Source organism: Lissotriton helveticus, chromosome 9, assembly GCF_964261635.1.
Source record: "Lissotriton helveticus chromosome 9, aLisHel1.1, whole genome shotgun sequence".
In the NCBI taxonomy this organism is placed as follows: Eukaryota; Metazoa; Chordata; class Amphibia; order Caudata; family Salamandridae; genus Lissotriton; species Lissotriton helveticus.
Genome location: NC_136070.1, coordinates 400,049,220 through 400,062,882, shown reverse-complemented (window position 1 = coordinate 400,062,882; position 13,663 = coordinate 400,049,220). Strand labels below are relative to the sequence as shown.

The 13,663-nt window shown below is 40.3% G+C and overlaps 1 protein-coding gene across 1 annotated transcript in view; it reads right to left on the bottom strand.

The window, feature by feature from the left end:
• Window positions 1-1,625: 1,625 nt before the first annotated feature.
• LOC144782767 (cholesterol 24-hydroxylase-like) overlaps window positions 1,626-13,663 on the bottom strand; it is a 356,051-nt gene continuing 344,013 nt past the window's right edge. The window contains exons 14-15 of the mRNA XM_078662068.1: window positions 6,698-6,764; window positions 1,626-1,784 (exon numbers count right to left, since the gene is read on the bottom strand). Of these exons, the coding sequence (XP_078518194.1) occupies window positions 1,626-1,784; window positions 6,698-6,764 (226 nt within the window). The remainder of the gene's footprint in view (window positions 1,785-6,697; window positions 6,765-13,663) is intronic.

Here is a 13,663-nt window from a genome sequence, read left to right as displayed (position 1 = left end):
TGCCTCTTCCCCAAGGGGTTATCTGCAGCTAAATTTATTAATATATATTAGGCAAATAAGCACTTTATGCACTAGGGACTTTAGTAAACAAATCCTGTCTGGGAAGGATTTGCGAGCACAAAGTCACTTTATCATGTAGTTGTTATTCGCACATAAGATAGGACGAGATATATAACAAATGTGACAGGAATGGTATTGTATTGTAATTAATATAATCTTAATATGGGACCATTATATGGTTTTATATTCAAAGATTGTTGAATATATCGTTGGAATCACAAGCCATATTTAGGTGTATATACATAACTGTGCATGTAAGTGTGCATATATCAACATGAATGAGTAAGTGTATGTATATACAAAAACCGTATTTATACAAGTATTTTGGCCTGTCAAAAAAAAGTCCATCCGTCATGTTTTAAGCACTTGTCACTTGAAAAGATTTGATCATTGAACAAGTCATAGCTGGGTAGGGTTTGTGATCATTCAGTAATTTTATTCACTTAATTTAATTTGGACAAAATTATAGTGGATTGTGTACAAAATGGACAGTAACAAAAATAGCATTTGTACTATATAGTAGTCTTCATGAATAATCAGGTATTTATAAATATAAGTATATAAGTATAAATGACGAGTAAAAGCGCGGGGTCATACTTGTGCGATACAGTATTTATACACATACAATGGCTTACACGTAAATTTGGGTAGTCTGTTTTCCACATCCATGAATTAAATGTTGAGCACTTGTCTCTTTAAAAGAGCCGATCAGTAGTTCAAGCGTTGTCATGTGATCAAGGTTGAAACGCGCTATGGCGGACGGAATTCAATAAAAAATAAGAATTTATGCAAACAATTGTGGTCCAAACTAATTTTTCTCAACAAGGAGGTGTTTTTGGCGAGAACTTTGGATATATATATATATATAGATAATGCACACAGAAATAGAAAATTATGAGACATAATGTGGCATATTCTGTGAAACCATTTCGACATCTTAACACACGCCAATACTAAGTGGGCCAAAGATTTGCCCCACTCGATTAAAACGTCAAAATAGCAATCAGCAACAGAAAGGCGACTGGGAAACCTCTGGCACCGTGCTGCACCATGCGTGGAGTTTTTTTTAGCTATAAACTATTTTTATGTTAATCAAACCAACGCTAAAGAGCGGTGAGGCGGATGAATTCATAATAACTGTACGCTCCTTCTGTGTGGATTTAATAATTTTATTTTAAAACTGCAAATAAAGCAACATTTTGGGATTACCTGCCAAGTGCTGTAATTCCATAATTATTCAAAAAATGCAATGGCATCTAATTCACATGATTCCAGCTGACCTGATTGTAAGGAATACAGTACACCTAAGTAAACATGTACAAGCTATTGCATGTCACCTCAGGTGTAATGTTAACTCATAAAGGAACTCAACTTTGGCCTTGTTCTTCTATATGATTATTGAAGTATTCTGTAACTTCCAATCTCTTTGTAACGCATGATAGGAGGTAATTTATTTCATATACACTTATTATTATGACTCAACCATTAAAGAAGCAGCTATTAAAATCATTAAGATTTGTAATCTACTCTTTTTAAAACTTAAAAAGAACATCAAAGAAACTAAATCATTCTGATCCGTTTCTGCTTTTGCAGGGTCTCAATGTGCAGATTACACCATCCAGCGTCCTCAGTGTTGCGTTGTCCACAATCTTAAAGCTCTGTCCTGGCACCAGTTGAAACTCAAACCTTTGTAACAGTTTCACCATCACCACTTTGGCCTCCATCTGTGAAGACACATGGACAATATTCAGAAGCACATGAGCTGTGATGAAGACTTTGCAGTTGATAGTTATATATCTAGGGTAAAACTATCAGAAAAAAAGGCACCACACATTATCAAAAAGATAACTTTCCATGAACAAATACGCACACACTGCATAGCCCAAATGTAGATTTCCACAAAGAGATTAAAAAACCATTCAGTCAGCGACGTGTGTTTGAAAACCCTCGCTAGGTAGCACCCTCTGGTGGACTGGCCCTCAAGGACGCCAGGAGATTCCCTGAGTAGGATGCACGTCTCTGTAGGCGACTCTATGGGCTACATTAGCTGTCCTCCTCTCCAGTAGCTGCTGCTACTGGACCTGGGTGGTGGGGACAAAAAAGAAAAAAAAAGAAACTATTTACCTGAAATGGTCGCCACCTCTCCTTTGTACTCCTTCCCTTCCGACATCTTAATGCACTCCCAGCCAGGAGCAGGAAGCACCTGCCCTCCTAGCCGCCTCATAACCAATAGCGCCGTGGATCGGCGCTTATGATGGGGACTGGGAGGGTTTGCATGTTCCTCACCAGGCTGTGTAATGCAGCCTGGTGGGGAAAGATAAAAAGTGCGCAGAACTGTTTGGCCGGACCAAGTGGGCCAGTCAAGCAGTTGTGCGCACTTCAGGAGTATAAACTACTCCTCTCCCTACTCTGCCAGCCCTGCCTTGCCTGAGAGCCACTGAAGTATACAGGAAAACTAAAATGATCATAACAATATTTATTATCATTTAATTTTTCTTTTTGTTCAGTGGGATGATGCTTCCCCACCTTAGCGGAGGAGCCGTCACTGCTCTCCCCCATAAAAGCAGTGTTTCCTTTCAGCCGACAGAGGCCCAATGAGGTTCAAGGCATAGGCTGATTTTCACATGTGATTTTAAGTGCTGAGGACAAGCCATGGAACAACTACACTAACACTGTGGGAATGCAGGCAGCGGCAGATAATTTGCCTGTTTGGAGAAGTTTGTAGTCAATTACACCTATTGCTGCTTCCATACCAGACTTGCATACCAGCCAACCCCAGCGTGACCCGTTGTCCCATGCCTCCTTGCTGTTGACACACCTCAGCTAAATCTCACTAAACATTCCCTTTTAGCCCTGCCTCAGTGTCATCTGACCGGAGTGTAGAGTGATTGGACATTGGGTGCCCTGAAGCTTGCAAGACTTCTGAATGGTTTAGTTATTATTGTTCCTTGTAGGAAAAACCTACTATTGCTGTATACATTTTTTGCAGGCACTCATGGTGCCCCATCTCCTGCTCATGTCATGGTCATACCACACACATTCCATGCCATGCCCCCCTGCACACTGTCAGTGCAGCATACTCAGCCACCCCCGGCAAGGCTGGCCTAGTGACCCCTTGCTCTGATGTAGAAGTGGAAGTTCTGAGTCTATCTTCATGTGTGCATTTGTTGGTACTAAATGCACACATGATGCTAATAACGGCAGAATGATAGCAAAGGCTGTCGCACAACGTGGCATATGCGCCCACCATGGTGTATTTTGCCACATAGTACCCTTAGCTCCTGCAGGAAGACAGTTTCTGTTTAATGACACAAAACAAACAATGCACGGCATGCAGCTTCTTTATTTGTGTGGATGGTGTAGGGGGCACACCTGTCCCAACAAAAGATACCTTTACAAACTTTTGCAGGGTCTCCTTGTGTTTTGAGTTGTATTATTAATTTTAATAACTCTACCACACTGAAGACTGTTTGTCAGAAAAATAACAAAGCTTAATGTTCTTTAATTCTGGTTATTGGTAAAAGACCTTAAAATGAGAGCAGGGCACTCTTAAGACTGGAGATCAGCTCATTTCTCATTTTGTATCATGAGCTAAAGAATAAAAGAATGTCTTAATATCAGTGTTTCCTGAGAGCAATCTCTCTGCACAAAGACAAAAAAACAAATACATATATTACCTTCTGGGGGTCGCCAGTAGATAGTTATAGTTACAACCTAGTTTCCATAGGAAGCGGTCATTTTCAGGTGCCTATATCTTTGGCGCTACTGGATGAATCTCCATGAAAGTGTTGGGGGGATCCTTCAAGCAGGGGCTGAAAAAAAGGGGGGTGCCCAAAACACATCTTCCCCATGTTAATTCCTATAGCACCTTTGAACAAGTCAACAGCCCGAACCGCTGGACAGAATTACACCAAATTTGGCAGGAAGCTAGATTTTGGTACGCACATTGTGCATTTTCTGATTTGGTGTAAATCGGTTCAGTAGTTTGAGAGATATTAAGTGAAAAACAAATGTGTATATCTGGGGATGTGGGTGATTCAGAATCTACCCGGGAGTTATCCGCAAATCTGGAGGTGAAAGGAAGACCCTGATTAGCTGGTTGTAGGTTGAAAGAAAAGTTGTACCCACCATTTGTTTCCTCTCAGTGGCTTGGTGCACTGAAAATGCACTGTAAAACAGATAGAAGGGGGCATGATACAGGTATCCTGACTCCAGAGGACGCATAGAGGGATCACTGAGGTGACCCTTAGGACACTAAAATGGTGTTTTTTGTTATTGCCACAATTTACTAGCCACGGATCATCCACAAATTTTGGCCCCAGCAGAAAAAAACAAAACCATTGAAATCCAAAGGTTACAGGGTCATCATAGTTACGCTGACTTTTTACTCATACATAACCATAGAAATTCAGCAGTTATAGTTATCTAAAGAAACTATATAACTCGTGCCATTAAGTAAATTAAGGCAAAGAGTCATAGTTTCTTTACATAAGTATAACTATAACTGCTGAATAACTATGTTTTGTATGAGTAATATGTCAACGTAACGATAACAATGATTGTGAGAGTGGCTGTATGAATGAGTATGTGCTTGTATCAGTGATTGTATAAGAGCATAAGAATGTGCTAGTATTTGTATGAGTAATTTAGCGGGTGTGTGTATAACTGTATAGGTGAGTAAATGGCAGTGTGACTAATTATTTGCATGACTGACTAGGTGTGTGAGTATCTCTATGGATGAGTGGCAGTGTGTGAGTGTCTCTATAGGTGTACGAGTGAATATGATAGTCCTGTACTGAGTGACCATAAGTATGAGTGACTGTACAGGTGAGTGAGTGGACGTGTGTGTAAACCTAAGAATCAGTGAGTGGGGATGTAGTTATTGGTTTTGGAGAGTCTATGGTTTTGAGGATGGTAGTCTGTCATTTAGAGTGGGTGTATCAAAGGTTATATTAGGGTGTGAGGTGGTGCATCAGATTATCACATGGATGATGTCATCAGTGATGTCAACAGTGATGTGATTTGAGATGTGGTCAGTGATGTCATCAGTGATGTCATTGACCATGTCATGAGTGATGTAATATGTGAAGTCATCAGCAGTGCATTGCGGGGGCGCAAGTTATAGTTAGCTCAACTAACTATAACTGGCAAATTTTTCTGGTATTATATGAGTCAAATGTCCAACTAACTATAACGTACCTGAAACCTATGTTTTTTCAGATAATTTCTAAGGTTTTTTAAATGCTAATTCCTAACTATAACGTCTGTAAAACCTATGTTTTTTTCAGTGAATATATATATATGTATGTATGTATGTATGTATGCGTGTGTGTGTATATCATTAATATTTTATTGTACAAGCTCCTATCTGGTAAAGGAACATAGGCATTGTCTTCTGACTATATTTAAAATCTATGTTTCAAATGTTTTTTTAATTAAGCATTCACTTTTAATAGGCAACTACATAGTTTGCTGCAACACAAAATACTTTTACTATATAAGAAGCAATGGACCATGACATTACCCCCACTATCCAACCTGCCTGTAAGACATGGGGACTACGAGCCATTATGTCCGTGCTGTAAAATGCAAATTTTGCCCTTATTTAGTTCACACCTTGTTGGAGTCCAACCCCCCATCCAAAACCTTCAACCCTTTTGGAGAGGGCTGGCCTCACAAGATAATCATACTCTATGTTTGTCAGTCAAACAATTCTTAGAAATATTTCTCTTCATATTCTACTTGAAGAAAAAAAAGCATGAACAAGCAGTAGCTAAAATGGTGTCCCTCACAACTACACTGTGATATGGGCAAATGGAATTCTGCGACAATGGAGGACCAAATTATGTGGTAACTGTTAGCTGTCACATATATCTTTAACACATGAATGTTTAAACAATTTACACAATAAAAGTAATTTGGTGCACCTTACTGTGTGTTTGCATTTGCACAGTCCTCCTTTTGGACCGCACCTTCACAGCAGTTGTTGTCATTGAGTGCACATATCCGGTATATGTTTGATGTTTGATTATCTGGGGATATACAGGTTAGGTGCGATTCTTGCTAGTGGGTCCGCTGTCATGCTCATGTATGAATTGACACAATTATCTGTCAAGAAACGGCAAATTATGTGGCCCATTCTGTGCCAGTATTGTGTTTCTATTTATATTAGTATTACATTAATATTATATGGGAAAAGGTTTCATTAAGTCACTTAATTACTGCAAGTTAACCACCCAAATGCAGCAATTAACAACTGAAAGGTGACAAGCTAAACATTGCCATGGGTCCGCTAACGCGCAGCAGCACGAGTGGCCCATTTTCAGCACCTTTTGATCAGTTTGAGCGGCAAATATTTTTTGGGTACGTTCAAGCAATGTAAACCCACAATAATGTGGAAAATTGACAGCCACATAATGACATAATTGCAGTGCTCCCCACTGCAATGAACTGATGAGTAATATCAATTACAGGTTGCTTTTAATAGTTATGCAATAATCCTTTAAAAAAATCAACAAACTACTCATATTGGAGAGATTACTACACAACAAATTACCCCTGTCTAATGCTAAAATAAATACACACACGTGGAATCCACTTTGAATATAAAGCTCGAATCCCATATGTATTTTCTCACCTGTGAAAAAACTTGTCCAATGCACGCACGTGGTCCCAAAGAAAAAGGGAAATAGGTGAAGTAGGGCCTAATTGGAAAAACAAGCAATATTTAATTAAGTAGGACAAATGTCAGTAAGACAGTGGTAAACTAATAGTCAATACAACCATAACCAACTTTCTGAGTCATAGCAACATGCCAACAGGCATCAACGTGCAAAGTGGTGCCATGAGATTTCATCATTTAAACCATACTGATTCGTTTTCAGACGGTCAACCCAACGTTGTTCCTTTTCATACAGTACCTTTTCAACATTGGGTGTCCCTTCTGGTATTTTTTCGATGACAGTCCATCTCAAGTCCTCAATGCTGTGATTTTGCTCAACGAAATGGGAACAGAGTTTAGTGGTGTTCTTTTTTAGGCGAATATTACTTTTATGTTCCCCTATTCGTAATTTCACCTTCCTGCAAGTCATCCCGATGTATTTCTTTTCACATGGACAGGTGACCATATAGATCACATGGGATGAATTGCAGTTGCTATGTTGTCTCTGTGTCCAATTCAATGTGGGGGAAAGTTGTAATGTTTTTGAGCTGGTGGTTGATTTGCAGGCCAAACATGAACCACATGGGTAATGTCCTATTACAGGGGCCATGTGGGCATTCCTAATTGGTTTGGTTAGGATGGCTTGTCTGGGGCGAGTATGGACCAACATATCACGTAAGTTCTTGGTTCGTTTATTGGCAAAGCGTGGTTTTGGCCAGTTGTATTGTCCTGTATTTACAATGTGCCAGTTCTTCTGAATGAGTTTGTTTACTTGGTATGATGCTGGACCAAACGTAGTCACACAGGTCATGAGGTCCGCATTTTCTCTTTTTTCAAATGTAGTCAGTAGATTTTCTCTCGGTTGGTTCAGGGCTCTTTTTTGGCACTTTTTTATGGTTGATGTTTTATACTCCCTTTGTTGTAATCTGATGCTGAGATCCTTTGACTGGACAAGATAGTCAGTTTTTTGGCTACAATTTCTTTTGAGACGTAAAAACTGGCTGTATGGTAAATTGTCCCTTAATGGTTGGGGATGGTAACTTTTATAAGACAATAAACTGTTCTTGGCCGTTGGTTTTCTGAATGTTTTTGTCTCAATTTTGTTATCCTTTGAGTATATAGTCAGATCTAAAAAGTCAATGCTTTCTTTATCAGCTATATATGTAAATCGAAGCCAAGGATCGCGTGTGTTCAGCCACTCCACAAATAGTTTCAGGTCGTGGTTATTGTGCCAGATCAAAAGAACGTCATCGATATAACGTTTCCAGTAGAGTATACTGGAAACGTAAGGGTTGGTTTGTGTCAGTACGTGATTAGTTTCAAAGTTGCTCACGTAGAGTCCTGCCACCGAGGGGGCAAAAGCACTCCCCATTGAAGTCCCGTGACTCTGTAAGAACAGCTGTTCTTCAAATTCAAAGTAGTTCTCAGTGAGTGCCATCCGGCAACACTCTAGGACAAAGTGTCTAGGTGTCCTAAAATCCCAAGTTTCCATGAAGAGAACATCCTCTAACATTTCCAGTGTCTCTTTTTGGGGCAGACTAGTGTAAAGGGATTCAATATCTAATCCCACTAGAAGCATCGTAGTGGGGTCAAAAGGTTGGTCTTTAAGTTGATTTAACAAATCTCTAGTATCTTGTAAATACGTAGGAGTTTTTTTGACCAGAGGCTGGAGGAATTGGTCTGCAAATTTGGAGAGGGGTTCTAGTACTGATCCTATGCCGCTAACTATCGGGCGGCCTGGTGGTGGTGTTCTGTTTTTGTGTGTTTTGGGAAGCGAGTAAAAGTATGGAGTTTTTGGATTGTCTGTCAGTAAGAAATCCGCTTCTTTCTTGCTTACCCAGCCATTTGTTTCGGCTTCATACACCATCATAGCGATAGTCGTTTTCAATCTAGGTGTAGGATCCGTGTCAATTCTAGTATAGAATTTATCATCCGCCAGTAGTTCAAGGCATTGGGTTCTGTAGCCTTCTTTTCCAAGAATAACTACTCCTCCACCCTTATCTGCGGGTTTGATCACAATGTTTGTGTTTGACTGTAGTTCTTCCAAAGCTTCTCTTTCCAACCTGGTTAGGTTTTGAAAGGGTCTTTTAACATTGTTAGCCATATTATCAATGCCTGTAAAGAGGGCCTTTTCGAAGGTCAATATCTCTACTGGTACCGTGTTGTTCGGTGGAGTGAAATTCGACTTTTTTCGGAGGGTAGTGTCTCCGAGATTAGTAGAAGGTGTAGAATCAGAAAAATGTGCTTTAAGTTTGAGTGTGCGACAGAATTCTGATAGTTCACATTTGAGTTTAAAGAGGTCGAGGTTAGGAGTAGGGACATAACCGAGCCCTTTGTTAAGGACCTTTTCTTGTTCCTTTGTTAGAGTGACTGAACTCAAGTTCACTATTAATGGCTCGTTTTGCTGGTTCCTGGTTTGGATGATGTCATGCTCCTGGTTTGGACATTCGGCTGTTGGTCTTGCCATGACACAGTTCTTCTTCTTCCTCTTTGGTTCTGGCCCCTCAATAAAAAAGGATCCTGATTTTGATTATTGATCCCCTGTGGTGGTATGCCCATAAAGTTCTGCATTTGCTGTGACCCTTGGTTATACGGGTCCATCCATCCGGTATACGGTTGCATAAAGGGTTGGAAGAATGGCATGGGTGGGCCCATGAAGTGTTGTCTTGGCCATCTATTGCCTCTTCTCTGTGGTCGAGAACGGAAGTGTCCTCTGCTTCGTCTGTGGTTCGAATCTTCAGATCCTGTGTCTGAGCTTGCAGAAGAGTCCCAACCATCGGAATCGTTATCTGTTTTTGAATCCATTGATTTGTAATCAGTTTTAGTGTAGGGATGCATTTTTTCGTGACTGAACTTTTTTATGTCTTTGCTTAATTTTTGTAGTTTATTTTGCATCAGGAAATCTTCGCTCTCCGAAATTTCTTTGTTTAAATCCTCTAGTCTTTTTTTGTAGACTGCTGGTTGTATGCCTTTTTTCAGTTCGGCTTCACAGGCTTGAATTTCTGTTAATAGGGCTTCTGATAATCTCTTTGCAGTTTTCACTATTAACACCAAATAGTCAAGGGTGCATTTCCAAGAGATTGCGGACCAGTCGCGTCTGAAAGCCAAATCATGGAGAAAAATTCTGTGGTTCGAATCTTCAGATCCTGTGTCTGAGCTTGCAGAAGAGTCCCAACCATCGGAATCGTTATCTGTTTTTGAATCCATTGATTTGTAATCAGTTTTAGTGTAGGGATGCATTTTTTCGTGACTGAACTTTTTTATGTCTTTGCTTAATTTTTGTAGTTTATTTTGCATCAGGAAATCTTCGCTCTCCGAAATTTCTTTGTTTAAATCCTCTAGTCTTTTTTTGTAGACTGCTGGTTGTATGCCTTTTTTCAGTTCGGCTTCACAGGCTTGAATTTCTGTTAATAGGGCTTCTGATAATCTCTTTGCAGTTTTCACTATTAACACCAAATAGTCAAGGGTGCATTTCCAAGAGATTGCGGACCAGTCGCGTCTGAAAGCCAAATCATGGAGAAAAATTCGTGGTGCATTGGCAATCCAAAGACCTCGAGGTGCTATTTTTGCACGTAAGTATTCTGTCATGATTATTCCGTGGATGGCGACCCTTATTTGTTCTTGCTTTTTTGTTGTAAGAGTGTCCCAATCATCAGTCTGAGCTAGTACTTGAACAAAGTCTGTGTTTTGAATTAAGGATTGTGCTGCTAGAATCTCGCTGATGTCGCTCCCCGTAAAACTCAAGCCACTCATATCTTCCATGTTGACTTTCCAGAAGGATGTCTTGATTTTCTTGACGGAAAAGTCAGAGACTATTTTCCCGCAGCTGTACGCTGCTTAATATGAGTATTTCATCAAAATGAGGGAAGAGGAATAGGTGTCCTATCTGTTCCCCATAACTAGGTAAGGGTCGCCATCCACGGAATAATCATGACAGAATACTTACGTGCAAAAATAGCGCCTCGAGGTCTTTGGATTGCCAATGCACCACAAATTTTTCTCCATGATTTGGCTTTCAGACGCGACTGGTCCGCAATCTCTTGGAAATGCACCCTTGACTATTTGGTGTTAATAGTGAAAACTGCAAAGAGATTATCAGAAGCCCTATTAACAGAAATTCAAGCCTGTGAAGCCGAACTGAAAAAAGGCATACAACCAGCAGTCTACAAAAAAAGACTAGAGGATTTAAACAAAGAAATTTCGGAGAGCGAAGATTTCCTGATGCAAAATAAACTACAAAAATTAAGCAAAGACATAAAAAAGTTCAGTCACGAAAAAATGCATCCCTACACTAAAACTGATTACAAATCAATGGATTCAAAAACAGATAACGATTCCGATGGTTGGGACTCTTCTGCAAGCTCAGACACAGGATCTGAAGATTCGAACCACAGACGAAGCAGAGGACACTTCCGTTCTCGACCACAGAGAAGAGGCAATAGATGGCCAAGACAACACTTCATGGGCCCACCCATGCCATTCTTCCAACCCTTTATGCAACCGTATGCCGGATGGATGGACCCGTATAACCAAGGGTCACAGCAAATGCAGAACTTTATGGGCATACCACCACAGGGGATCAATAATCAAAATCAGGATCCTTTTTTATTGAGGGGCCAGAACCAAAGAGGAAGAAGAAGAACTGTGTCATGGCAAGACCAACAGCCGAATGTCCAAACCAGGAGCATGACATCATCCAAACCAGGAACCAGCAAAACGAGCCATTAATAGTGAACTTGAGTTCAGTCACTCTAACAAAGGAACAAGAAAAGGTCCTTAACAAAGGGCTCGGTTATGTCCCTACTCCTAACCTCGACCTCTTTAAACTCAAATGTGAACTATCAGAATTCTGTCGCACACTCAAACTTAAAGCACATTTTTCTGATTCTACACCTTCTACTAATCTCGGAGACACTACCCTCCGAAAAAAGTCGAATTTCACTCCACCGAACAACACGGTACCAGTAGAGATATTGACCTTCGAAAAGGCCCTCTTTACAGGCATTGATAATATGGCTAACAATGTTAAAAGACCCTTTCAAAACCTAACCAGGTTGGAAAGAGAAGCTTTGGAAGAACTACAGTCAAACACAAACATTGTGATCAAACCCGCAGTTAAGGGTGGAGGAGTAGTTATTCTTGGAAAAGCAGGCTACAGAACCCAATGCCTTGAACTACTGGCGGATGATAAATTCTATACTAGAATTGACACGGATCCTACACCTAGATTGAAAACGACTATCGCTATGATGGTGTATGAAGCCGAAACAAATGGCTGGGTAAGCAAGAAAGAAGCGGATTTCTTACTGACAGACAATCCAAAAACTCCATACTTTTACTCGCTTCCCAAAACACACAAAAACAGAACACCACCACCAGGCCGCCCGATAGTTAGCGGCATAGGATCAGTACTAGAACCCCTCTCCAAATTTGCAGACCAATTCCTCCAGCCTCTGGTCAAAAAAACTCCTACGTATTTACAAGATACTAGAGATTTGTTAAATCAACTTAAAGACCAACCTTTTGACCCCACTACGATGCTTCTAGTGGGATTAGATATTGATTCCCTTTACACTAGTCTGCCCCAAAAAGAGACACTGGAAATGTTAGAGGATGTTCTCTTCATGGAAACTTGGGATTTTAGGACACCTAGACACTTTGTCCTAGAGTGTTGCCGGATGGCACTCACTGAGAACTACTTTGAATTTGAAGAACAGCTGTTCTTACAGAGTCACGGGACTTCAATGGGGAATGCTTTTGCCCCCTCGGTGGCAGGACTCTACGTGAGCAACTTTGAAACTAATCACGTACTGACACAAACCAACCCTTACGTTTCCAGTATACTCTACTGGAAACGTTATATCGATGACGTTCTTTTGATCTGGCACAATAACCACGACCTGAAACTATTTGTGGAGTGGCTGAACACACGCGATCCTTGGCTTCGATTTACATATATAGCTGATAAAGAAAGCATTGACTTTTTAGATCTGACTATATACTCAAAGGATAACAAAATTGAGACAAAAACATTCAGAAAACCAACGGCCAAGAACAGTTTATTGTCTTATAAAAGTTACCATCCCCAACCATTAAGGGACAATTTACCATACAGCCAGTTTTTACGTCTCAAAAGAAATTGTAGCCAAAAAACTGACTATCTTGTCCAGTCAAAGGATCTCAGCATCAGATTACAACAAAGGGAGTATAAAACATCAACCATAAAAAAGTGCCAAAAAAGAGCCCTGAACCAAACGAGAGAAAATCTACTGACTACATTTGAAAAAAGAGAAAATGCGGACCTCATGACCTGTGTGACTACGTTTGGTCCAGCATCATACCAAGTAAACAAACTCATTCAGAAGAACTGGCACATTGTAAATACAGGACAATACAACTGGCCAAAACCACGCTTTGCCAATAAACGAACCAAGAACTTACGTGATATGTTGGTCCATACTCGCCCCAGACAAGCCATCCTAACCAAACCAATTAGGAATGCCCACATGGCCCCTGTAATAGGACATTACCCATGTGGTTCATGTTTGGCCTGCAAATCAACCACCAGCTCAAAAACATTACAACTTTCCCCCACATTGAATTGGACACAGAGACAACATAGCAACTGCAATTCATCCCATGTGATCTATATGGTCACCTGTCCATGTGAAAAGAAATACATCGGGATGACTTGCAGGAAGGTGAAATTACGAATAGGGGAACATAAAAGTAATATTCGCCTAAAAAAGAACACCACTAAACTCTGTTCCCATTTCGTTGAGCAAAATCAGAGCATTGAGGACTTGAGATGGACTGTCATCGAAAAAATACCAGAAGGGACACCCAATGTTGAAAAGGTACTGTATGAAAAGGAACAACGTTGGGTTGACCGTCTGAAAACGAATCAGTATGGTTTAAATGATGAAATCTCATGGCACCACT